This window comes from Plecotus auritus (assembly GCF_963455305.1).
Source record: "Plecotus auritus genome assembly, chromosome: 2".
Lineage (NCBI taxonomy): Eukaryota > Metazoa > Chordata > Mammalia > Chiroptera > Vespertilionidae > Plecotus > Plecotus auritus.
The window spans coordinates 1,672,995-1,699,850 of NC_137771.1; the positions used below are offsets into that span (position 1 = coordinate 1,672,995).

Genomic DNA, 26,856 nt, shown 5'->3' on the forward strand with positions numbered 1-26,856 from the left:
CACACACACACACACGCTCACACACGCTCACACACACACGCTCACACACACGCTCACACACACGCTCACACACACACCCACACACACACTCACACACACACGCTCACACACACTCGCACACACGCTCACACATGCTCACACATGCTCACACACACACACACACTCACACACACGCTCACACATACACACACACATACACACACACACACACACACACACACACTCTCACTTGGGTCTGGCCACACTCCCGCGTGGTCAGGTTTCACAGGCCCCGGCACCAGCCCAGCGGCTCTGTGCTCACCCCGCCATCAGCTCGGCTTCCCCGCATAACATCCTGATTTCCTGTTGGCTCTGCCAGGGACCACCCCTGAGCCCCCTCCATTTCAGGGGAGGCCCGGCTTGCAGGGGGACAGAGCAACCACAGCGGGCGCGTGCCTCTCCGCAGAGCCTCGGCCACGGGGTGCCTCGGAGCCCCAGCCATCCCAAACAGCCGAGCCGCTCAGCCAGCCGGGCGAGGCGGGGAGGGCCAGGCCCGCAGCAGCGGGTGCAGGTCGGAGCCACTCCCTCCCGTCTGGCTCCCCTGCCGGTCATCTCATCCCCATCCTCCTCGGCCCTCCCCTGCCGGTCATCTCATCCCCATCCTCCTCGGCCCTCCCCTGCCGGTCATCTCATCCCCATCCTCCTCGGTCCTCCCCTGCCGGTCATCTCATCCCCATCCTCCTCGGCCCTCCCCTGCCGGTCATCTCATCCCCATCCTCCTCGGCCCTCCCCTGCCGGTCATCTCATCCCCATCCTCCTCGGCCCTCCCCTGCCGGTCATCTCATCCCCATCCTCCTCGGCCCTCCCCTGCCGGTCATCTCATCCCCATCCTCCTCGGCCCTCCCCTGCCGGTCATCTCATCCCCATCCTCCTCGGCCCTCCCCTGCCGGTCATCTCATCCCCATCCTCCTCGGCCCTCCCCTGCCGGTCATCTCATCCCCATCCTCCTCGGCCCTCCCCTGCCGGTCATCTCATCCCCATCCTCCTCGCCGGCTGGCTCTGCTGAGGTGACAGTGCCTGTCCTCCGGGACCTCCTGGATTGAGGGGTTCCACACCCCGAGGGAACACTCCCCCAGTGGGTTTGCCCACCTGTGCCCGGGGCCAAGGGGTGGACTTCCGTTCCAAGACCTGCAGACCCCGGGCCAGGCCTGGGAGCCCGGAGCACGCTTCCGGAGACCCCTGTAGGCTGGCCAGCATGGCCTCTGGCCCAGCACAAGCCCTCCTGGGGGAGCCAGGGGCCCCTGACGCCAAGGGGTGGGGGGGTGCCCCATAGGCTCTGAGCAGGCTCTGAGGGCGGAGGAACGAAAGGACCAGGGGATGGGAAGGCTGAGGCCCAGGCCCAATCTGAAGACCCCTGGGCTGGGGAGCCCCTGGGCTGGGGAGGCCCCTGGGCTGGGGAGCCCTCAGCAGGAACCCGGATGCAGAAGAAAAGGCCCAGTGACACTGGCCCACGAGGCCAGAGAGTGTGCCCACGGCAGACGGGGTGGGGACCCGGATCCCCCAAGGGCACCTGAGGTGTCAGAGTCCAGAGCCTCGGAGGAGGAGGCTGTGTCACGGGCTGTCCTGTCCTTCGAGTGGGCCCCGTGGGCACCGGGCTCTGTGGGATCTGTGGGTACCCTGGGCCAGGGTGAGGGGCGTCTGACACTCCCAGGGAGCCTGCCCCGGGCCTGGCATGTCCTAGGACCCTCGGTTCATTCCCTACACCAGCGCGTCAGCCCATTTTAGGGGGCACTGCTGGAAGACAGGGGTTGGCAGCTGGGGCCCCTCCTTACCCGGGGTCTAGGGAGGGGTGCTCCTCCCCTCCGCCCAACTCCCCTGCCTCAGCGTGTCCTGCAGTCAGGGTACAGGCCTGGGTGGGCTCTGCCACCCAACGGGGCGCAGCTCTCCGAAGGGAGTCCCAGTGAAGCCATAGCTCGGCGGGTGATGCTCATCCAGCCCTGGCTGCTGCCCCCCCTCACCCAGCCTGGCTGCTGCCCCCCCTCACCCAGCCCCCCCTCACCCAGCCTGGCTGCTGCCCCCCCTCACCCAGCCCCCCCTCACCCAGCCCTGGCTCCTGCACCCCCTCACCCAGCCCTGGCTCCTGCACCCCGAGAGGCACAGGCTCCCAGGTCCTGGGGTGAGCAAAGGGTCACGAAAGCCTCCCTGCGCACCCCCCACACCCCGTCTAGACCCGCCCAGCAGGCCGTCCCCCGCCCCGACCTCCGACAGACTGGACAGACAGCGCCCAGCTGGCCCACAGCTGGAGACAGTGCTCTTGTCGGGAAGGAAGCGCTGGGAGAGGGCGGCAACAGCAACCGTCTGACCCCCCGAGGGAAAGCAGATGCCTGAGCCCGCGGTCAACCAGGGCCAGGCAGGGCCGCCGCAGGTGAAGGGGTGAGGGGACACCCCGCTTTGCCACCTGCCTTCTTCCCACCTCAGCCCTCCTCTCCCTCTCCCTTTCTCTCCCCCTCACTTCTCTCTTCCCCTCTCCCCGCCTCAGGAACTTCCTGTCTGTTCTTGGTTGTGCTGACAGCCTACCACATGGCAGGACGGGGTACGGGGCTGGGTACAGAGCTGGGTACGGGGCTGGGTATGGGGTTGGTTACAGGGCTGGGTACGGGGCTGGGTACGGGGCTGGGTACGGAGTGAGCCCGGAGCTGGGTACGGGGCTGGGTACGGAGCTGGGTACGGAGCTGGGTATAGAGCTGGGTACGGGGCTGGGTACGGAGCTGGGTACGGGGCTGGGTATAGAGCTGGGTACGGGGCTGGGTACGGGGCTGGGTACGGAGTGAGCCCGGAGCTGGGTACGGGGTTGGGTACCGGGCTGGGTACGGAGCTGGGTACGGGGCTGGGTACAGAGCTGGGTACAGAGCTGGGTACGGGGCTGGGTACGGAGCTGGGTACAGAGCTGGGTACGGGGCTGGGTACGGAGCTGGGTACGGGGCTGGGTACGGGGCTGGGTACGGGGCTGGGTACGGAGCTGGGTACGGGGCTGGGTATGGGGCTGGGTACAGGGCTGGGTACGGAGTGAGCCCGGAGCTGGGTACGGGGCTGGGTACGGGGCTGGGTACCGGGCTGGGTACGGGGCTGGGTGCGGAGTGAGCCCAGAGCTGGTGAACACTTCCAGGCCCCTGGCAGGGCACGGTGCCCACGGGTGCCCCACACACTCCCAGCACACAGCCGCCTGCGCTCTGCCAGCTGCCGCCCCCCATCTTTCCACCGGCACCTCCCCAGGCACAGCAGCCTCCCACCCTGCACAGCCCCAGGGCCCCCCACCCACGTCAGGTTCTGAGTCTCCCGACCTCACTTCAGGGGAGATGTGGACCCCTAAAGGCGTGGGAGGGGGTCCGGCAGGGAGGACCCCAAGGACTGGGCCCCACCCAGGACCCCTCAGAGGAGCCTAAGGGTGGGCGGTGGCCGTGGGGCAGGGCGTGGCCGGGGGCAGGGCGTGGCCGGGGCAGGGCGTGGCCAGGGCAGGGCGTGGCCATGGGGCAGGGCGTGGCTGGGGGCAGGGCGTGGCCGGGGCAGGGCGTGGCCGGGGCAGGGCGTGGCCGGGGCAGGGCGTGGCCGGGGCAGGGCGTGGCTGGGGGCAGGGCGTGGCCGGGGGACAGGGCGTGGCCAGGGGCAGGGCGTGGCCAGGCGGGCCCACCTCAGCAGGTCCTGCCGTCTCCCTGCAGCCGCCCCGAGTTGGGCGCTGGCCCTCGCAGCCCCCGTGGCCGACCGTGGCCGACCGTGGCCGATGGCGCACTCATCCACGTCTGCGGGGGGAGAAGCCGTGAGCGCCGCGGGATCTCCCAGCCACGGCCACCCCAGGGCCTCAGACCCCCTCGCCATAGACCCCCTTGGCCTGGAGGAGGCGGGCAAGCCCCACCCTCCAGGCAGGCCCACATGGGGGACACCCACCTGCAAACCCCTCAACTGCCACACGGTCCCTGCGGCACCCCGGACGCGCGGCCACCCCACAGCATGTGAGTGCCACGTGATCGGCCCCGGAGGGGACCCACGTGCAGCAGACCAGGCACAGCCCACGGGCGCGGCCACGGGAGGTCACTGTCCCGGCTACACCGGAGCAGCCCCTGCGCTGGCGCCCCGTCCCACGCCCAGGCCCATGCGGGCTTCGCTGCGGCCGGGCCAGGGTGTCCTTCCCGGGAGGGGCCCTGGGAGACCCCAGGCACGTCAGGGGGCAGGGGGCGCCGTGTCCCACGGGACCGCTGGAATGCAGACTTCAGCTCGGCCGGCCAAGGCCAACAGCGGGAATTTTCTGGGAATTCCTAGCAAGTCACACAGGGCCAGCCGGAGGCAGCCCGTCCGGGGTCAGCGCCCGGGGCGTCCCACGCGGCTCGGCCCGGGGACAGCACGGAGGCCAGGCCCGTGGGCAGGCACCCCAGAAGCTGCCGGCCGTTCCGTCCACTCGGCGGGGCAGCCAGGAGGGCAGGCCGGGAGGTGGGCGGGCCCCAGCCCACGCGACCTCCCAGCTGCCCTGCGTGGAGGCTGCCACGCGGCTCACAGCACCTCCCCCTGGGCCCTGGGCCCGGGGTGGGGACGGACGGCCACAACACGCCGGCCGGCTGAGCCCGGGGGTCTGGTCTGCCCACCGCCGGTCCGTGCCATCCTCAGTGTGGGTACCAGCCCACCCATCTGAGCAAACACCCCACGGCAGGGCCTCAGGAGAGAGGTGGGGTGGTGGGAACACGGCCCTCGGCGAGCCCTCTCCCCAGGCCACCTGTCCTGCACCCCCGCCACCTCCCCGCTGCTGGGAGTCAGTAAGTAGAGGCGGGGGAGGGGCACACGGGGCTCGGCCCGGGTCCCCACCTGCCCGTGAGGGTGGGGAAGGCTCACTGCGGAACGGAGGCTGGGACACGCAGCAAGGTCGCCAAGCCCGTGGGCAGGGGTATGCCAGGCCTTGCTGACCGGGCCTGTGGGGACGGTCACCCCATCCCGCACGCCCTCCCAGGCTGTGGGCTACCCGTCAGGAGCCCGGATTTCAAGGCCCTGCCTGTGCCCAGCCGGCGTGGCTTGAGCATTGACCTATGACCCGGGAGGTCACCGTTCGATTCCCGGTCAGGGCACGTGCCCGGGTTGCGGGCTCGATCCCCAGTTGGGGGCATGATTCTCTCATCGCTGATGTTTCTCTCTCTCTCCCTTCCCCTCTGACACTGGTGAAAAGATATATTTTTAAATAATAATGAATAAGTAGACAAAGGCCCGGCCTGTGGGGAGCCGAGTCCCGCCCACAGCCGGTGTCGCCCAGGCAGGCAGGGCTGGCTGCCCAGCATCGCAGCCAAGGGCGACAGACAGCTCGCTGGCGGCCGCACAGGCCTCTGCAGACAAGGAGTGGGAGCGGCAGGAACGGGGGCGGGTCTGCCCACGCTGGGGCTTCACAAGGGCCCCGAGCCTTCAGGGGCTTGCAACGGGGTCTCCCCAGAGAGGAGCGGGCAGCCCCGGTCTGGGAAGAGGGGGCCGGAAGATGGCACCGAGGTGGGGAACCCCCTCCCAGGGCTGGCTATCTCCCCAGGAATGTTCCACCCCCAGACCGGCCACCCCCCCTTCCGCGGGGGAGCGGGACACCCGGCCCGTGCGAGCTCGCTCTGCAGGCTCCATGCCCGGGCACCCCCGCCAGGACGGGTCGGGGCCTGCTCTGTCACCGCCGCCCCACCTGCGTCACCCCTTCCCACACGCCCTGCATGTCGTGGGCAGGGGTTCCAGCCCTGACAGGTAAGATGGGGCCCTTGTGGGGGCTCCGAGCCAGCCTGGGGGCAGGCACCCCAGGGGTCAGACAAGAAACACGAGACACGCCAGGCGGGAAGCACTTGGGTCAGCCGGCGCAAGAGAGGGTGCCCCGGGGGACCAGCTGCTCGGGCGGGGACGTGGGGGGGGGGGGTAGGCAGAGCACGGGTGGGCCCAGCGCAGGCGCGGTCCCTGGGCCCCTGGCCGGGTCAGGGCCAAGGAGCAGAAGGGCCTGGGCTCTGACCAGGGGGCAGAAATGCCCTGGAGTCGGCGAGGGCAGGCGGGTCCTGGCACAGCGGGAGGGGCCGTGTCCGGGCGCTGACAGCACCATAGTCCCGGCGCTCCGACAGCAGAGACCTGTCCTCTCGGTTCTGGACGCCAGAGTGCAAACTCAGTGTCCCCAGTGTCCCCGGGCCGAACCCAAGTGGGGGCCTACTCCATCCTGAGCTCCAGGGGCCTCCCGCCTCCTCCCTGCAGGGTCCCGGGCTGCGGGGCATCGCACCAGCCCTACACCCAGGCCTGACGGGCAGGAGGGGGACCAAGCTGTGCTCGGAGGCCCCCCCCACACCCTCACTCTGCTCCCCAGGTGAGGCAGCGCCCGAAAGCAGGGGTAGGGTCCCAGCTGCTCGGCTCCTCGGCTGCTGGGCGAACACGGCCATTGTCAACGCCTCTGGCCTCAGTTTCCCATCTCTGAGACGGGTGAGGAAGGGTGAGGAAGGCACCCCGAAGGCGGCAGGGCCGGCGGGACCCCCAGGAGAGCACCGCGCCCCTCGGCATTTAATCCCATTCAGGTCAGAAATGACAGCCCGAAGCAGCCCAGCCCAGGGCCCAGCCCCTACCCACTCTCCCTCCGCGGCTGCGGGGCCGTCAGGGACACGCTGGGACCCCTCGGGGCACACGGAGCACCCCCCCATCACCCCACGCTCTCCTTCACGGCACTGCCAGGTGGCACCCGCCTCGGCTTGTCCCAGAAGCCTCCAGGCTCTCGGGCCAACGCTGAGCTTCCGCTCCCAGGGGCACCTGCCAAGTGGGGCAGCAGGAGGCGCAGCCAGGGCCCAGCCCCGCCCCCGGCGGCAAACAGCCTTCAGGAGGAGCGCCCGCACCCCCCAACTCGGGAAACTACCCCCCACCCCACCCCCCCACCCCGTCCAGGAACCCACCGCGACCACCGGGTCTCCCGCCCGCTCTGTCCCCAGGACGACAGGATCCCAGGGTCCCCATCCCACCCGGGCGTGGCGTGATTCCCGCTGTGCCGATGGGACACCCCGTGGGTCCCTGCTTGGCCCCCCACGCCCACCGGTTCCCGGGACAGGCCGTGGGGTAACCTGGAGCTGTGTGTGAAGCCAGCTGCCCGGGTCCCAGACTGAACTCCTCGACCTTGGTCCAAAGAGACCACCATGAGCTCCTTGAGGTAGGAAATGTCACACGCCTTTGAGGAGGTTGCCATGGCGACTGGCAGGCCCAGGACCACGCACTGGACGGCGTTAGATGTGCAGTTACCTCCTCCCACAGCCAGAGCCGGCAGGGGCGGCGGAGAGCCGTGAGGAAGGGCACCTGCGGCCTCTCTCGGGGGTCACCCACCGGCTCCCGGCAGCTCCTGATGGCGGGCAGGAGGGGGAGCCGAGTGAGGGTGTGGGGGGCCTCCGAGCACAGCTGGGTCCCCCTCCTGCCCACCGTCAGGCCTGGGTGTAGGGCTGGTGCGACGCGGCCGCAGCCCGGGACCCTGCAGGGAGGAGGCGGGAGGCCCCTGGAGCTCAGGATGGAGCAGGCCCCCACCTGGGTTTGGCCCGGGGACACTGGGGACACCGAGTTCGCGTTGCCTGCAGTCCCGCTGGGCTGGGGCGAGGCTGCAGCCCTTTTCCCTGTCCCCCCACATTCGGTTACTGTGGCCGGCAGCACGCTGGCCCCGGAAGCTCACATCCTAACCCCGGGCCCGGGGCGATGTCCCTCCGGGGCCAGGGGCATCAGGTTAGCAGAGCAGCGGAGCTGGCCGAGGGGAGAGTGTCCCGGTGAAGTGGGCGGGCCCAGTGTCACCACAGGGCCTCCCAAGGGGGCGAGGAAGGCGGGAGAGGCGAAGTCCGAGAGAGAAGACACGACATGGGCAGGGTCAAGGGTCAGAGAGGCCGCCGCGCTGGCTTTGAGCACGAGGACGGGGCCACGAGCCGAGGCATGTGTGCGCCTCTAGACCCCGGAAGGAGCCGGGCGCCCCCAGGAGCCTCCACAAGGAGCCGGTCCTGCCCGAAGCTGGCCTGAGCCCCGTGAGACCCGGTGGACTCGGGACTGCCAGAACCCTGGGGACAAAGGTGCGCCCTCTGAAGGCACCACGCTCACGGCGCCGTGTCACGGCAGCAAGACATAAACCAAGGCAGCTACCGGGGAAGTATCGCCTTTAAGACGGGAAAGAAACGTTCTGCTGCCTCGTGTCCCGGGCCCCGGGCCGGGGAGGGGTCGTTGCTGGGAGGGCAGCCACTCTCTAAGGGGGCGGGGCTGCCAGGCCTGGGCGCCCCCCGTGGTTCTCCCCCTGCAGCTCAGAGCCCCGCCCCGGCAGCCAGCACATTCCATGCAGCCCTGGGACCCACCCCCTCTGCAGAGTGCCGACAGGCGCCCAGCCCCCCTGCGAGGGCCCCAGGGGTCAGGCAGGGAGGGGAAGCCCACCGATGGGGGCGAGGGAGCCGAGCAGCAAAGCGGAGGTGGGCGGTCCGGGGAGGAAGCACAGCAGGTGCATCCGGGAGGCCTCGTGGAGAGTCCAGCGGCTGAGTCCGCTCAGACGGGCTCAGAGGCCGCTCCGCTCCACGAGATTGGGGTGGGAGAGGGCGGGGTGGGCAGCCCAGGCGGGTGTGTAGGTTATAGGCTGCGCTCCCCGCCGCTCTGAAGGCCAGGCCCGTGCCGGGTACCGCGGGCAGCTGGCCATCGGAAGAAGTCCCGTGGACCCTCCGCACACGAAGAAGGCTTTGCAGCGCCACCCCGGGGGTACGGGCTCCGAAAGCTCAGGGTTTACCGTCGGGCTGGGTAAGCGAGCCTTTCTCCCTCGGACCTCAGCGCTGTCTGAAGGGCACGCCTTTCCTGTCCATCCAACGGGAACGCGCCGAGCTGTGCTAGCGCAACAGCGCCCCCTGGTGGCCGCCCCAGAAACTGGCCTGGCGGAGAAGGAAGCCAGGGAGCCGCCTGGAGCACCCCTTGGAGGGGCTGCCTTCCAGAGGCCTCAGGCTCCTCAGAGGTTCACACATCAGCTGCCTAACGCTTGCAAAGGTGGCGACTGGAAATCGCGGGGAGGTTTGGGGGAGGGGTGGAGGCAGAGATGGAGAGCACGGAGCGCGTGACCCCGGAGACAAAGGAAATGACGCTGAAGGCACCGAGCACCGAGCCACATGGCACCAAAGCCAGGAGGGCAGGGAGGCCGCCCCGAGCCGGCCGGGAGGCGCCTGGGGAGGGGGTCAGGCCAGGCCGCCCCCCAGGCTGTGCGGCTGCAAAGTTTCATTTCGTCTCGTTTTGAATTCACGGATTCTGTTTCTTAGAGCAGCGTCAGGGTTATGGAATCTGAGCACAAAGTGGGGTTCTGTGAGCCCCGCACCACCCCCCTCCCCTCACCAGCACCCACGTGGGCAGTTCTGACGTGTCCAGCACAGCCCACGTCCCTGCGGGGCCTCTTGGCCAGACCCATCTCCACCACCGTGATGTCCTACGGAGTAGGTCACGGCCCTGACCGCCCTCTGCGCCCACCTGGGCACCCCGCCCACTCCCACCGCCTCCAAAGCTCTGCCTTTGCCACCAGCAGGTTCTGAGGCGGGAGCCGCACCACACGCAGCCTCCGCCGACGGCTTCCTTCCCTCGGCACGTGACTAAGGAGGCTGGGCGGTTCCCACGGCTTTCCCAGGGTCCCGGCAACCCCTCCCCATCTGTGGTTTCCGGGGCAACCATGGAAACCAAGAGTGGGTCGCCTAGAAACCGTGGGACAGGCATCACCCTCTCTGGATTTCCCAGGTCCCCCGGCGCACCCCTCCAGGAGGAGCCCACAGGGGCCAGGCCCACACCCAGGGCTCCACAGGGCAGGGGTCCGCTCTGGGTCCCCCCGAGCCCCAGGGACAGGCACAGAGGTGGCCTGGGGTCGAGTGAAGTTTCACGTTTTCAGGAAGCACCTGCTGAATGGCCCTTGTCTGTGGCAGGCGGTGGGGGGGGGGGGGGGCGGGGGGCCAGAAAGGAACAGCCCCCGGCAGGGCACCGCCTTCAGACGGGAGGGGGTCCCAGCCCCGGGCTGTACCCCGGACGACGACAGAAAGAGTCAGGCCTTGAGCAGAGGGTGCCACCCGCATTGCCAAAGCCCCGGGGCTATGGGGGGGCCAGGCATCACCAGGGGTTCAGGCCATCGGAGGCGAGGGGCCCGAAGGTGCCCGAGCAGACCCCAGCGGCAGCGGGCATGCAGGTGGCACTGAAGGCGGAGCACCCAGGGCAGCACCAGAAGAGCCGCTCACGTCCGCCCAGGCCCACGCCCCCAGCACCGCACGGTGGTGACAGCACCGTCAGGGCTGAAGCCGCCGAGGCCAAGGGCTCGCAGCCCGTCACACGGACACCTGCCTGCCGCCGGTGACTGACGCGGTCCCTGTAGAGGTGAAGACCCTGGGGACCTGCCCCAGGCCACCCGCCACCATGACCGCCCCGCGGCTGCCCTCCGCCGAGTGCGCCACGAACCACGGCGGCTCAGAGAGCGGACGGGGCCTGAGAGCGGGGGCGGGACACACGGGCCAGGGCGTGAGACGCGCTTCCCTGCCCGCGGACGGAGTTTCTGTGTGCTCTGAACGTTATCAGGTCTGTTTATACAAATCAGCCTCCAAAAATGTGGAAATGGGGCTTTTTCCATGTGTTTCCCGAAAACAGACGAAATGCACAAGGCCCAGGAGGAGCCAAGAACATTCCTCGGTTCCCCGATGTCCAGGTCTCCGCTCCCCCTCCGAGGCCTCGCTCCTGGGACGCTTCAGCTCTGGCTCGGCAGACGGCTGCAGCCGGGGGCCAGCGCCCCACGCTGGGGGGGTAGCTTGGGAAGGGCTCGTACACTCAGCCCATCGCTTCTGTGTGCGTGCATGTGCATGCATGCTTATGTGTGTGCGTACGTGGGTGTGCATGTGTACACTAGGTATATGTGTGCATACATGTGCATGTGCATGTGTGTTGTGTGCACAAGCATGTGCACATGTGTGCATGCTGTGCATCATGTGCATGAGTTTGTGCATGTGCACACGAGTGTGTGCGTATATTGTGCATGTGTGCAAATGTGTGTGCATTGCATGCATGAGCATGAGTGTGCATGAGCACCCTGTGCATGTGTGCACCAGTGTAGACGTGTGTATTGTGCATGTGTGAGCATGTGTGCCTGCGTACACAGATGTGTGTGTCCGTGCATGCGTGCATGTCTCTGTGCCCTAGATGAGAGCACTGAGCTGAGCTCCAACACCTTGATCGATGCCCTGCTGACGCCCGTGCTCCCGGGGTAAAAGCCAGGCTGGACACACGTGCACTCTGGCCAGCTAAGCCCTGACCTGCCAGGAGCCCCTGGCACACCGCCCCCCCCCCCCCCGGGCTGGCTCCTGAGCGGGCAAGGTCACAGGCGAGGCGAGCAGCTTGCCCCTCCCAGGACTCACCCAGGGGTTGTTGGCTTCTTTTCCCGCGAGCCCCCAGGACACGGCTAGAAGAGCCCTCTGGGAAACATCCTGATGCGCCCCGACTTCTGCCCTCCTCTGGCCTGCTCTCACCTGTACCCCTTCTCCCCCGGCCCACACGGGGCACTTCCCAGAGGCCTCCCGCTCTGCTCATCAGCTCAACCCCTGCCTCGCCGGGAAGGGAGCCCAGCCAGGGCCCCTGCAGAGCAAAGGGCATGTGTGGGCACACAGACGGCTCCCCTGCTCCTCCCCTGGTGGCCTGTGCCGCCTGCCCGAACCCTGGTCCACGCCTGTCTCTCTCTCGATCACTTAAAGCCACAGCGCAGGTCCGTGCAGGCACCCGGAGCTGTGGCCTCGGGGACAGGTTTAGGTGACTGTAGAGGAGCACAGAGCCACCCCACGGAGCGACTGCCCCAGCCAGGCCAGGCCAGGCGCTGGTTACTGCCCCCTCCAGGCCCTGGTTACTGCCCCCTCCAGGCCCTGGTTACTGCCCCCTCCAGGCCCTGGTTACTGCCCCCTCCAGGGCCCACAGTCAGGGCACAGGGATAGACGGACGGCTCCACGAATGAGTGAGTAAATGAACGAGTATGGTGCACACCCAGACCACCCCTTCCCCATCCTTGCCCTGGGACCCCATCAGGTTCTCATCCTCTCGTTCCCACCTGTGTCCCTCAGGCCTCAGCCGTGACACCGGGCGTTGCCGGCTGGACTGGCGTCAGGAGCCGGTTAGGAGATGGGGGGGGGGCGGGGAGCCTGCCCCTCTGTCCCTGGCGGTCACCACTGACATTAAATCCCAGGCAGCCCCCTGCACCTGCTCCGGCCTCTCACCGCCACCAGGGGGAGCCAGTGCCCCGTCCTGAGTCCTGACCTTGCAGGCAAGGGAGGCAGGTGGGGCTGGGGTTGGGGCAGGAGCCTGCCAGGAGGGGTCTGTGAGGCCTAACCTGCCTGTGGCTGTGCTCCCAGAGCCTTCCTGGGGCTTGGAAAGCTCTGGAAGGGCAGGCAGGGCATGGGGGGAGGGGAGCCCGAGAGGCACCGTCAGCTGGCTCTGGCCTGAGAGGCGGAGGGAGGCAGGTGAACTGGGGGCCAGCAGGTGTGTGAGTGAGCCGGCCACATGGCATTCATTCGTTCGTTCATCCACTCACTCATTCAAACAGCAGAACCCCTGGGTCCCGGAGCACACGGGGAAGGGCCTGGGCAAGTGCCCTCTCTCCTGAGACCTGTGACCCGGGCCTGCCTTGGAGGGCCGCACCGTGGAACCCCAAACTGAAGCTCACTGTGTCCTGCCCCAAATGGTGGGGTGACGTCCCCCCGCTGCTCCTGGCTCCCAGGGAAGCAGATGCTGGCCCGGAGACTGACCAGCTGCAGCAGCCCCCACAGTCACAGCCTGGCCGACCCCTCCGCCCCCGCCGCCCGCCCGCCCTGTTATCAGCGGGCCTGGCTCCGTGATGCTGCCCAGGCCCGCCTGGCCGCCTGGCCCGGGCAGGGCGGCTGCTCTGGAATGCAGCCTGGAGGCCGGGACCAGGGCTCCCTCCGCACAGACCCTCGTTAATCACCCTGCTGGGAGGGGAGACAGGCGTGGCCCGGAACCCTGAAAACAGCCCCAGGAACCCTGAAAGCGGGCCAGCAGCACATCCCCTGGACTCTGCCGCCAGCGAGGCTCTGGGTGGCCAGCGCTCACCTCCCTGGGGCCGAGGCCGGAGGGCAGGGTCACCCCGCAGGAACTGCCCAGGAATGCAGAGGCAGCCCCACAGCCCGCCCTGGCTGCTGCTGCACTAAGTCCCCGACACTCCCCCTGCCAGGGCCGGGCAGGGTGCGCGCCAGCCACAGGGGGACCCCCGGGGGGGGGGCAGGTTCTGGAGAGAGGAGGGGAGGGTCTGACAGAGGCGGCGCCCACTCTGGCGGGAGCAGGAAGGCGGTCCAGGGGGGCAGGAGGGAGGCTCGCTCAGCCCCCGAGTTGCCTTCACACACGCTTTCTCGGGGGCCATGAGGGTCTCCCCCAGCGCCAGGCCCAGGGTCCCCAAGTGCAGGGATCTCCCCACACCACGCTGCCCCGGCCCCGCCAGCCCCCTCTGCTGCCCTCACTCTGATGGGAATGGCCGTGGGCCAGCCCCGCCTGGCGTGGGCGTCCGCGGCCTGGGCTCACCCACCAGGACCATAAGCACAGGGGGTGGGGGGGGGGCCTCCGGGATGAGGCTTTGCCCTCTGCCCCTCCAGGGGCGGGGAAGGCCGGATGGGAGGCGAGGAGAGCGCCGCCCCCTCCACTCGGCCCGGCCCAGCCCAGCCCTCCTCCGCTGAGAGCAGAAAGCGCCACGTCCAGCGAGGCTCCGGGCTGTCAATTCGGGCACCGCCGCTTCTTGGCAAGTGGGCAGCCGCCTGGTCCACTCCGCCAGGGGCCCGAGGACATGTCGCTGCCCGTCCACCTGTGTCCGTGGAGGCAGTCTGGGGACCCGCACGGGGAACCTGGGCAGCACGGACCCCCCAGACACCACCCGGGCTCCCCCACCCCAGCGCAGCGTCCCCCAGCACCCGCCCTGCCCGGGGGCCGGCCCTGCCTGCCAACACTGACCCCGGAACTCAGCCGTGTCGGGGATCGGTGTCCCCACGTGGTCCACGGGACGAGCTCCCAGCCACCGGGGTGCCCTTGGGGCCAGAGAGGCCTTTCACCCAGAGTCTGGGAAGGGGGGTGCAGGTGGTGCAGGACGGGTGGCCAAGGGCAGGGTCACAGGTCACAGGATCCTTTCAGACCACACAGAGGGCGGGGCCTCTAGCCAGGGGCAGCCCAGGGGCGGGTGGGGCCGTGCCCTCTGACCCTGAGCCTCAATCCTGCCTGGACAGCAGGCCCCAGAGGGCAGGGGCATGGGAGACGCCCACCACCAGACGCCCAGCCGGTGGCGGGGGGCAGGGAGGGTGAGCCGCAGCCCTGCACGCCCGGACGGCCTGCCTCCTGCCCCGATTGTCCTCAAAGGGCCAGCGCTGGGAGGGGCTCGCGGCCCCACTGTGCGCAGAGCAGCCGGCACAGGTCACCCCAGAAGACAGAGGCGCCTTTGTGGATGCGGGGGGGGGGGGGGGGGCGAACCTGGTAATTAAACGATTCACAGCCACACGAATGCCCCTCGGGCCAGCCGCTCGCTCCCTGAGCTGGGAAAGCAGCTGGGCTCTGCTGTGGACTGTGCCCCCACTTCCCCAACCCCAGCGGGGAGCAGACTGTCTGCAAACCCCGCCCCGCCCCCCAGGACCGAGGCCAGTCAGAGCCCAGGAGAGGCCCGAGCAGCCTGGTGTGCCAGCGCCATCATGGGCAGGGCAGGCTGAGGCCCGAGGGTCAGGGGGTGCCTGCCTCAATGGGGGTGCCTGCCTCGATGGGGGTGCCTGCCTCGATGGGGGTGCCTGTCACGATAGGGGTGCCTGTTGTTGGCGTCAAAGCCACCCTCTCCCCCCATTCAACCCCCCGGAGGTCTCCACCCCGGGAGATTGAGGGTCTGTCCTCAAAGGAGGGGTGCAGTGCAGCCGATGGGGCGTGTGCAAAGCCCGCGGCCACCCTGCCCACTCGGGCGGGGAGCAGAGCAGAAGGGAGCGAGGGGCCTGGCGAGTGCCCCCCCGGGAACGGAGAGCCAGCCCCAGGCGGGTGGTGCCCAGGGCGGGGCTCCCAGACGAGCAGCAGCGCCCAGGCCTGGCCGGGCGAGGGGCCAAGGGCTGCACCCTCAGCGCCCGGGCCCTGCCTCCTCCGTCACCAGCGACCCGGGTTAGAAACAGGGTCGCCCTGAGCCAAAGCCAGGGGCTCAGCCAGGACTGGCCACCTCCTGCTCGCGGCTCCCACTCCCAGTGTCTCCCTCCCCCCCCCTGCACCCGCACCCCACCTCCACCCCGCACCCCCACCTCCGCCCCGCACCCCCACCTCCGCCCCGCACCCCCACCTCCGCCCCGCACCCCACCTCCACCCTGCACCCCACTTCCATCCCGCACCCCCACCTCCACCCCGCACCCTGCACCCCACCTCCACCCTGCACCCGCCCGCACCCCCACCTCCAACCCGCACCCCACCTCCACCCCGCACCCCCATCTCCAAGCCGTCCCCATCCCCACCTCCACTCCACACCCCCACCTCCACCCCACACCCCACCTCCGCCCCGCACCCCCACCTCCGCCCCGCACCCCACCTCCGCCCCGCACCCCACCTCCGCCCCACACCCCACTTCCACCCCACACCCCCACCTCCACCCCGCACCCTGCACCCTACCTCCACCCTGCACCCCCCGCACCCCCACCTCCACCCCGCACCATCTCCAAGCCACCCACACCACCTCCACCCCACACCCCCACCTCCACCCTGCACCCCTACCTCCACCCCGCACCCCAATCTCCAAGCCACCCACACCCCCACCTCCACCCCACACCCCCACCTCCACCCCGCACCCCCATCTCCAAGCCACCCACACCCCCACCTCCACCCCACACCCCCACCTCCACCCCGCACCCCCATCTCCAAGCCGCCCACACCCCCACCTCCACCCCACACCCCCACCTCCACCCTGCACCCCTACCTCCACCCCGCACCCCCATCTCCAAGCCACCCACACCCCCACCTCCACCCCACACCCCCACCTCCACCCCGCACCCCCATCTCCAAGCCACCCACACCCCCACCTCCACCCCGCACCCCCATCTCCAAGCCGCCCACACAGGCCCCTCGTGCTCGGGCAGAAAGCCCTCGGCTGGGAGGTGGGAGGGGGGAGGTGGCGCAGAGCCTGGAGGCAGGCCCTCTGGAAGGGGGGGCCTGGGAGGGGGCCAAGGCTCTTCCGGGGCTCCCTCCCCCTCTGCTCACCACCACCGACTAGCAGATCCCCCTCCCCCCCCTCACTTTTGTTCAAGTGAGAGAATTGGGGAACCAGAAAAAAACATGGTTTTTACTTTCAAAACTGGAATCAATTATCGTCAGGGGTTAGTTAATTCCCCAGCCGCCGGCGGCCAGGCCAGGACGGAGGGGCCGGGCTGCCGGAGGACAGAGGAAGGGGCTGCCCTGCGGGGCCTGACCCCCACACGGTGCCCGCACCCCCTCCCGCACCTGCCCTCACCCCACAGGGCAGCTCGGGCCCTTGTGGCTCAGAGCTGGGCTCCTGGTCAGCAGGCGAGGAGGGGACCTAGGGTGGAGCCGGGCTCTGGGCTGTCCCTGCCGCTTCTCAGAGGACGTGACCAAGGGCAGGCCGCGCTCCGGAGCCACCTCCTCCACGCCGCCCCCCGCAGGGCCCCGCAGCCTCAGCCCAGGTCCCGGCCCGCCCAGGGCCGTGCTTCCCGTGAAACCCAAGTCCAGCAGCAGGAAGGAGCGGAGGCCTCACAGCACTTCCCCACCTGCCACCCCAATGCCAGCCCGACAGACCGACAGACCGACAGACGGACAGACCGACAGCCTGAGTGGGTGGCCAGGCCCCCACCCGCCGGGCCCCAGCCTGCCCCGCTGGGGGTGCTGGGGGACTCAACCACTGGGAGGCCTGGCTGAGGCCATCACCCACCCCCCCACCCCCCACTCCACCCCCGGACACCGAGCCCAGCTCAGAACAGAACCTCCGGGAGCCATCAGAGCGGCCCCACCCACCCCCTTTCCAACAGTCGCCCCCCTTTCCAACAGTCGTGGGCACCCCGGGCTGCCGGCTCCTCCCAGCACTTGGGCCCAGCACCTCCCGGGACCCCCGCCCTCAGCCGGGCGCTGGGGGCGGGCACCGCTTGTGAACACGCAGGAACAGCCACAGTGGAGGGCTCCCCTCCTCAGGCGGGGGACCTCCCGCTCCCCACAATTTCCTGATCCCCCCGGTTGCCTGCTGGGCGTCCGGAGTGTGGGGGCTCCTCTCAGGATGTCTGCCCGCCGTCCACCCGGAAGGAGCCCCAGGCTGTCAGAAGCAAGTTCAAAGCCCCGGAAACCGGCCGGAGTGTGGGCTGTGGGGGTGGCAGGCGGGGGCTCTGCGCCCCGTTCCCACGGGACCCAAGAGCGAACTGGCCGCCCCTGCGGATAGCGGCCGAGGAAGCCAGCCCCGCGCCAGCCCCGCCCCAGCCCCGGAGGCCACGTGGGTGCGCGCAGGGACGCGGTGGACAGTTTTCCACGCGGCGTGCGCTCCTGACAAAAATGCCGTCGCCCCGCGCGCTCGCTTTAAGCCCGTCCGCACCCGAGCGCCCGCCAGCATTTCCCCAAATGCTGATTTTTCCAGCCATTGCCCAGGTAGGACCCCCGGGCCCCCCCCCACTCCAACACGGAGCTCCGGCGAGGCAAGTAGGCAGCTCAGAGACCCTGGGCCAGGCCCGTCCTGACCCGCCCGGCGACCCCGCAGTCCCTGCCCGTCTCTGCACCTGCTGTCCCACCTGCCAGGGCACGGTCGAACAGGGGGGCCCTAAGTTATGGGGTGCAGAGGCGTCTCAGAGTCACCCCTCCTCCCACAACCCCGGGTGGGCTGCGGGGCGGGGGGGGGGGGCATTGGAGAATGACAGCCATCCAGGGTCTTGCCCACACTGTGCCCCCGCCCGCCCACGGCCTGAGCCCCGGAGCCCGGCGGAGGCTGCACTCACCGAACTGGCAGCGGGCGCCCTGGAAGCCCGGGGGGCAGCGGCACAGCGGGGCTGAGCCGGGCACACAGCTGCCACCGTTAACACAGAGGCCGGCGCCGCACTCGGCTGTGGAGAGAGGAGAGCAGGCCCGTGAGCCCGCCTGCCGGGACCCAGTCCCGGGGGCCCTCCCACCAGGAAGCCCACCCTGGGGAGAGGGTTCAGGCGTGGGAGGGACCCAGGCCTCCCCCCACTGCAGCCGGGACCACCCCTGAGGGCTGAGCCCCCAAACCTGGGAAGTCACTGGTCCCAGCTCTGCTGTCCTGGCTCACACACTGTCCGCCCCCCCCCCGCCCATGGCCGCATGTGGTCAAGGTTCAGTGGACCCTCTGGGTGGCTTCCCACCACAGCACCTCCCGACGGACCAAAGCACTTAGGGGGGCAACAGCTCGTTTCACGCCCCCTCAAGCCACAGGCTCTGAGAGCAGCCACCTACCCCACCTTCATCACCACCAAGTTCCTCAGCGACACTTAGAAGGTGCGGGATAAATGTTGTTGGATGAGTGACTGAGTGAGTGAATGAATAAATGAATGAGCGAATAAATGAATGAATGAGTGAATGGATGAGTGAATAAATGAGTCAGTGAATGAATGAGTGAGGAAATGAATGAACGAGGGAGGGAATGAATGAGGGAGGGAATGAATGAATGAGCAAGTGAATGAGTGAATGAATGAGTGAATGGATGAGTGAATAAATGAGTGAGTGAATGAATGAGGAAATGAATGAATGAGTGAGTGAATGAATGAGTGAGTGAATGAATGAATGAGTGAGGGAATGAATGAACTAAACAGCAGGCAAGGCTGCCCGTGAGTCATTTAGAAGCTCTGGGAAGGCAGGAGCCGGGATGCAGACGAGGATGCTCAGGGCAGCAGGCCCACCCCGACGGAAAGGAGAGCGGAGACGCACAAAGCCGTGCCCAGACCAGGAAGGTGCGGGCGGCGGGGCTGCCAGCGTGAGTGTGAGCCCACACGTGTGGGCGCGCCAGCTCTGCCAGTTCCCACACGGGGGCGGGGAGGACGGGTCCAGAACGGAAAAGGAAAAGCGAACGCAGAGGCAGGAAGGCGGAGGGCGGCCTCCTGGCCGCTCCTTCCCGCGGGCCGCCGGGGCAGGGAGAACCGAGCTGGTGACGCTGGTGCCAAAGAGGCCACAGGCCCGGTGGATGGGCTGCGTCCGGGGGCTCCGGCCGAGACCGCACAGCCCCTCCCAGGCGCCTGCGGCCTCACACCGGCCACTCGCTCCGCCGGGACCCCTTCCCCAGGCATGTGCACGGCCCGCCGCCCCAGTCACACGGGCCACGCGTGCCCTGCACAGGAGGCAGGCCCCACGGGGCCAGCACCGCACGCCCCATCACTCACCTTTCTCCATACAATTTCCCACGGACTGGCATGCCATTTATCCCTCCTCCCCCTTCCTGCCCCCTCCCATAGGACAGGAGGCCATGAGAACAGGGGGTGCTGGTCTCCGCTCACGGCCGCCCTCCCACCCTGAGCGCGGCGCCCGGCACCGCAGCCCCCCGTGGACGTCTGCCACAGGCATCACCTGGGCCGGTGCTTTAGGGACACTGTCTTATTGTGTCTTCCTCGTTCCTTTCTCTTCAAAGAATTCGCTTGGAAAACACGGCCCCGTCTGTCTCAGGAATCCGTGCTCATTAGCACAATAAAGGCTCTGAGAAGTCCTGCAACGGGAACTGCCTAGCTGTGCTGCCGGAGTGCTTCCTGGACGGCAGATCCCTTCCTTTCCCAGGGCTGCTCGCACCCCTGGAGCCGGCTCCCGGCACCTCTCCCTCCCCGCGGCCTCCCTTCCGCAGCCTCCTGCATGGACTGAGCCCAGCCGCCCGGAGCGTTAGGGCTGGGTCCATCCCAGGGTCTGCGTGCGGGGCCTGGGGGTACAGCTGTCCCCCCTGGTTCTTCGAGGAGCGGGAGCCGGGACCCAGGGCTACTCTGGCTGGAACATCGTGAGGGTCCAGGCAAAGTCTGTTATCCAGCCTCGTCAGCGTGGCTCCGTGGTGGAGCATCGACCTAGGAACCAGGAGGTCACAGTTCGATTCCCGGTCAGGGCACCTGCCCGGGTTGCAGCTCGATCCCCAGTGGGGGGCGTGCAGGAGGCAGCCGATCGGTGATTCGCTCTCCTCATTGATGTTTCTCTCTCTCCCTCTCCCTTTCTCCCTGAAGTCAATAAAAACATGTTTTTAAAAATCTGTTAGCCAGCTGGGATGGAGGTGGCGATCAGAGATCCGCTGAGCAGGGAAACGTGAACCCCAACAGCAGAGGGCCGGCGCCCAGGTGCCCCCAGAGCGTGGGCGCGAGGCACAGGGCGCCACACCACGGCCGCCGGCCAGCGCTTTTCCTCTCGGGTCACCTCCCGGTCGCCGTGCTGCCGAGGGCGTCTCAGAGGAATCCCGACGCCATTGCGCGCTTCCTGCCATTCTCTCCCCGGGCTCCAGGCCTCCTCCGTCCTGCACAGGCAGCACCGGAGTGAGGGGATGAATGAGCTAAACATCAGCACGCGCCTGCGTCTCCGGTCCCGCGGACGCAGGAAGCCCCACGTGGCAGGTGCAGGGGGACGGGCAGCGGGTGTCAGCTGCTCCTGGGTCACCCCACCTGCCCCAGCCTGACTACCACGGAGGGCCTGGCCTTGGGCAGAGAGAAGGTTCTGGAAGGGCTGGAGGGATGATGGAGAGGCGAGGGGAGGGGCAGAGGGTAAGAGCTGGGAGGGTGGAGGCAGAGACCGCTGACCCAGCCCCCCGGGGGCTGCGCAAGGCAGTGCCAGTCCCAGTGGGGGCCCTTCGCCTGCCTCACATCCTCTGCACCAGCCTCAGGCACAGCGAACCCCGACCCGGAGCCCAGGACACCCTGACCCGGAGCCCAGGGAAACCTGACCCGGAGCCCAACAAACCCTGACCCGGAGCCCAGCGAACCCTGACCCTGACCCGGAGCCCAGCGAACCCTGACCCGGAGCCCAGGACACCCTGACCCGGAGCCCAGCGAACCCTGACCCGGGGCCCAGGACACCCTGACCCGGGGCCCAGGAAACCCTGACCCGGAGCCCAGCGAACCCTGACCCGGGGCCCAGGACACCCTGACCCGGGGCCCAGCGAACCCTGACCCGGAGCCCAGGACACCCTGACCCGGAGCCCAGGACACCCTGACCCGGAGCCCAGCGAACCCTGACCCGGAGACCAGCGAACCCTGACCCGGAGCCCAGCGAACCCTGACCCGGAGCCCAGCGAACCCTGACCCGGAGCCCAGGACACCCTGACCCGGAGCCCAGGACACCCTGACCCGGAGCCCAGCGAACCCTGACCCGGAGCCCAGCGAACCCTGACCCGGAGCCCAGCGAACCCTGACCCGGAGCCCAGCGAACCCTGACCCGGAGCCCAGGACACCCTGACCCGGAGCCCAGGACACCCCGACCCGGGGCCCAGGACACCCCGACCCGGGGCCCAGGACACCCCGACCCGGGGCCCAGGACACCCCGACCCGGGGCCCAGGACACCCCGACCCGGGGCCCAGGACACCCCGACCCGGGGCCCAGGACACCCCGACCCGGGGCCCAGGACACCCCGACCCGGGGCCCAGCGAACCCCGACCCGGGGCCCAGGACACCCCGACCCGGGGCCCAGGACACCCCGACCCGGGGCCCAGCGAACCCCGACCCGGGGCCCAGGACACCCCGACCCGGAGCCCAGGACACCCCGACCCGGAGCCCAGGACACCCCGACCCGGAGCCCAGGACACCCTGACCCGGAGCCCAGCGAACCCTGACCCGGGGCCCAGCGAACCCTGACCCGGGGCCCAGCGAACCCTGACCCGGGGCCCAGCGAACCCTGACCCGGAGCCCAGGACACCCTGACCCGGGGCCCAGCGAACCCTGACCCGGAGCCCAGGACACCCTGACCCGGGGCCCAGCGAACCCTGACCCGGGGCCCAGCGAACCCTGACCCGGGGCCCAGGACACCCTGACCCGGGGCCCAGGACACCCTGACCCGGGGCCCAGGAAACCCTGACCCGGGGCCCAGGACACCCTGACCCGGGGCCCAGGACACCCTGACCCGGGGCCCAGGACACCCTGACCCGGGGCCCAGGAAACCCTGACCCGGGGCCCAGGACACCCTTACCCGGGGCCCAGCGAACCCTGACCCGGGGCCCAGCGAACCCTGACCCTGAGCCCAGGACACCCTGACCCGGGGCCCAGCGAACCCTGACCCGGGGCCCAGCGAACCCTGACCCTGAGCCCAGGACACCCTGACCCGGGGCCCAGCGAACCCTGACCCTGAGCCCAGGAAACCCTGACCCGGAGCCCAGAAAACCCGGAGCCCTGATGCCCGTAGGCACGGCAGCCAGGAGGGGCCAAAGCAGCCACCAGACCCCCAGCCGGGGCAGCGGCGCGCTCCTGCACCTGCGTACTCAGGCCGGCGAGGGAATTGGAGCCCGAGAGCGGGCGGCCGGGGCTGGCTCACGGCGGGAAGGCCACTCCCAGCAGAGGGGCAGCTCCAGGAAGGCCCGTGCGCTGCCCACGCTCCCAGACCCCCGCCAGCGGCCGGCACTGACCGTCCCCCTCTGCTCCCGCCCCCCGTCCCCCTGCCCTGCTCCACGCCCGCTCCCGCCCTCACCTCCACGCCCACAGATGCCCCCGCGGCCCTGAGCTCCACGCCCGCTCCCGCCCTCACCTCCACGCCCCACAGATGCCCCCGCGGCCCTGGGCTCCGCGTCCCAACCCCGGTGTCGGCCAGCAGCCTGCCTCACCATGAGACGCGGCCCCCCCGGCAGGCACTGCCCGCGGCCCCTCTGCGCCCAGCGCTCGGCGGCAGAGCCAACACTGACGAGGGGACGAGGGAGGGAGGAAGAATGAAGCAGCGCCCACGGAACCGAGCTGTGTCCTACAGGACAACGACGAATCAGCCGCCAGCCCACGGCAGTCCACGCCTTCGCTGTCACTCACACGCGTGCCCACGTGGCCGAGGGAGGGGAGGGTGCCCACGGACCAGCATCCGCTCTGGCAGCAGCATGTCCTGCGGGTTCTCAGGAGGCCGGGTCCCGAGTGGAAGAGCAGAAACGGCCCGGCCGGCGTGGCTCCGGGGTCGAGCTCACGGTTCGATTCCCGGTCAGGGCACAGGCCCAGGTTGCGGGCTCCCTCCCCAGTAGGGGGCGTGCAGGAGGCAGCGATGGATGATTCTCATCACTGATGTTTCTCTCTCTCTCCCTCTCCCTTCTTCTCTGACATCAGTACAAAAAAAAATTTTTTTTTAAGTAGAAATTACGCTCCCGCATGCATTTGCTTGTCCCATGTCCTGCTCGGTCCGAGCCTGAAGCTTGTCCCACGGAGGACGCGGGAGAGATCCACACCTTGGTGACTCCTCACGCTCTCTCCCACACAGAACGGGTCACCTGCCTCGCTGTCACGCAGGGTGACGTTTCATCGGACGCCGTTCCCAGCCCCCAGTGACAGCGGAGATGTCTGTGCTTCCTCGCGGCGTGCGCTCCTGTGGGGAAGCGGTGAGATCCGATCGGTATTTACCAAGACTCTTCCCAGCGTCCTCTACTTCCTTCCTTCTTGCGATGTTCCTGTCGCTGTCATTCCAGTCTCCGTCCAGGACTTCGGAGCCCAGCAGGTAACGGAGTCGCGCCCGGCGCCCCGACGTGCCCGTGTGTGCGATGTCCCCTCGGAAGCAGCCCCTGTCTCTGCAGCTGCGTGGGCCACACGGACTCGGTGACCGCAGGACGTGCCGTCGGGGCCTCGAGGCTTCTCACTGGAGCTGAGCTTCCTGGGGATCTTCCAGGACTTCGTTTCCTCGGAGACAAAGTGAAGCAGCCAGTGACACTGTCACCTGACCGTCGCTCAACCGTCCCTCCGTCGCCTTCTGAGGCGCAGCGGAGAGCGTCAGCGGAACAGCTCCGGGGCCTCGGCACGTGCTCCTCGCAGACCCAGCCGCTGCGCTGCTGCGACCCCACCCGGGACCCCGGGGGCGCACCCACCCAGGGCAAGATCTGGCTCCTGCCCAGCCCGCCCCCGTGGCCCCCCGACATGAGGACACAGGGGCTTTTCCCGGGTCCCTGAGACAGACAGATGGAAGCCAAATGCGTGGACCAGTAAATCCTGCCCTAAACATGGGTTTTAGACAACCAACCCAGAAGGCCAACGCTTCAAGTTCCGGAAACACGTGTGGACCCTGTCCCTGGGGACCCTGTCCCTGGGGACCCTGTCCCGTGGGGACCCTGTAACGTGGGGACCCTGTCCCTGGGGACCCTGTCCCTGGGGGTCCTGTCCCGTGGGGACCCTGTCCCTGGGGACCCTGTCCCGTGGGGACCCTGTCCCTGGGGATCCTGTCCCTGGGGACCCTGTCCCGTGGGGACCCTGTCCCGTGGGATCCTGTCCCTGGGGACCCTGTCCCATGTCTCCTGGCCGATGTGACAACCTGGACCCCCAAGGGCAGGTCTAGTGACTGAGACCCCCCATTGCCCCACACCCCAGCCCAGCTCTCACCTCTGGGAGGCCAGGCTGCCCTGGGGAGGGGGTGCCAGCCCAGGCCCCACCCGGGATGAGGAGCCTCAGGTTCTGCCATCCTCAGGGGGTTCAGGCCCCACCTGCCAAAACCTGCATCCCCGCTCCTACACCCACACCTCTGCACCCCCACTCCTGGATCCCCACCCCTTTCTCCCCACCCCTGCACCCCCACCCTGCAGCCCCATTCCTGCATCCCCACCTCTGCACCCCATGTCTACACGCTCACCCCCGCACTCCCACCCTGGATCCTACCCCTTTATCCCCACCCTGCACCCCCACTCCTGTATCCCCACCCCTTCATCCCCACCCTTGCACCCCTACCTCTGCACCCCATGTCTACACCCCCATCCCTGCACCCCCACCCTGCAGGCTGGCCTCCCGGGGTCTGGCCAGCCCTTGGCCCGGCTGCTCCTCCCACCCAACCCGGGGATGGTCACTCCAAGACCCGGGAGAAACCAGACATAACCGGGGCTGCTGGGCACGCCAGGGCCTGCGCTGTCCCCTCCCCCAGCCCAGGAGCCCGCCGCGTCCCGCACCTTGTCCCTTCCGGGGGGACAGGCCCAGCCTCCCCCACTCAGCCTGGGGACACAGCCCCCATTACTGTGTCACGCTTGCTAGCGCAACGTGGAGGCCTGAGGAGCCCCCAGCAGAGCGGAAAGGGGGACCCGGCTTTGATGTCTGCCCGGCACCCACTCAACAGCCCCCTTTGTTCTCCCAGACGCCAGCCCGAGGCTGCGCACATCAGCGGGGCTCAGACCGGACAGAGGGCGGCGGAGGGGCGGGACGCCCCCCAGGGCAGCTGGCCAGCGTCCACCGCCGTCCCTCCGCCCTCTCCTCTCTCCTCACTCCCTTCCGGAGAGAATCATTCATTTCCTCTCCTGAGAAAACACCCCTCCTCTCCTCCCCCCTCCCCTGCAGTTCACCTCAGGTCTCTTCACCCCGGTTTCTGTGAGGAGGGAGGGACCCGCGGCCGGAGGACGGGCGGCGACACGACCCCTAAAGCCCGGGTCCCATCCCATCACCCAGCGAAGCCCTGGACGTGGGGAGCCGGGACCCCAGCCCCTCACGGCATGGGGATGCCATGTCAGTTCAGGGGCCACCAGACGTCAGGCTGGCCTCTCCCGAGGGGACGCTGGTGAGGCCAGACAGCCTCCTGCACCCGCCTCGGCCGCGGGCCCCGCCCTTCCACGAAGCAGGGGTGTCCCCGCCGCCCGCTGGGCCCAGACGCCCCGATTCCAGCCTGGCTGCACCTCTCGGAGCCTCCGTCTCGGTGCCTGCCTGCACCTGGCCACGGGGCTCCCCACCGCTGCGGCCGCCAGGAGTGGGGGTGCAGGAGCCGGAGGCAGCGACCCCATTCGGCAGACAGGGCTGAGGCCAGGGCGCCATGCCCCCTGAGTCCAGGGCCCCGTGCCCAGCCCGGCCTTTCTGGAACAAAGTGGGCCCGGGGGGCAGGATGTGGGCGTGGCGGTACATGACACGGGCCCGGACCAGGCTCAGAGAGCCCCTCCCGATGGTGCCAGCCCCGGGGCCCAGCGGCCCAGCTCTCCCCGCCGGCCAGCATGGGCGCAGGGCGGTCCCAGCTCCTCCCCCGGGTTACAGCCCTGGAGACAGCCCACCAGGTGCAGAAAATGGGGGCGGCTGCACCCCAGGCAGCTGGGGGGGCAGTCCCAGGAGACGGGGCTCTTCCGAGGCAGGTCCAGTGTCTGCAGGTGGCACGGGGGGGACACTCACCGGAGAGGCAGCCCTGGTCGCCTGGCTGCTGGCTCCACCCCGGGCAGCACCTGAGCACGGGCTGGGCCTCCATGGCGTACACCTGCCTGTAGGCCGCGTAGTAGACGGTTCTAGAAAGGAAGGGAGGAGGGACGCGCTGGCGCATCTCACCCACTGCGCCCGGCTCTCACCACCACCCCCCACACGCACACACACACGCGAGCACACACGCACACACACGCGCACACACACACGCACACACATGCACACGCACACACACGCACACATGCACTACAGACTCTCGATGGCCCATCTCACGCGGGAGCGGGTGGGAGGCCTGTGTCCGAGGCCGGCCCGGGTGCACGCCCCAGCGCTCGGCCCAGGGTGGCCTACGCCCCCTCCCCCGCGCCGCAGCCCCGGCTCCAGCTGGTGTCAGGCGCCAGGAGGGGCCTCGGGCCTCACCAAGGCGGTCTCGGAGGGCTGGGGGGTCAGACTCCAGGGCTCAGCTCAGGAGCAAGACCGGCTTCCAAAATGGCCCCCAGGGGCCAGGTGCCAGCGCTGGCGGGCCGTGCGTGGCGGTGCCCATCCGGCCCCAGGCTCCCAGCCCGCTGGCTCCCCAAGGAGCTGACAGCAGACTGTCCTGGGGCCCACAGGGAGGGG

The 26,856-nt window shown here is 69.1% G+C and overlaps 1 protein-coding gene across 1 annotated transcript in view; it reads right to left on the reverse strand.

The window, feature by feature from the left end:
* MEGF6 (multiple EGF like domains 6) overlaps nt 1–26,856 on the reverse strand; it is a gene marked incomplete at both ends in the record, with an annotated part of 73,523 nt that overhangs the window by 37,895 nt on the left and 8,772 nt on the right. The window contains 2 exon segments of the mRNA XM_080655490.1: nt 17,946–18,050; nt 26,218–26,327. Coding sequence (XP_080511616.1) covers nt 17,946–18,050; nt 26,218–26,327 — 215 coding nt within the window.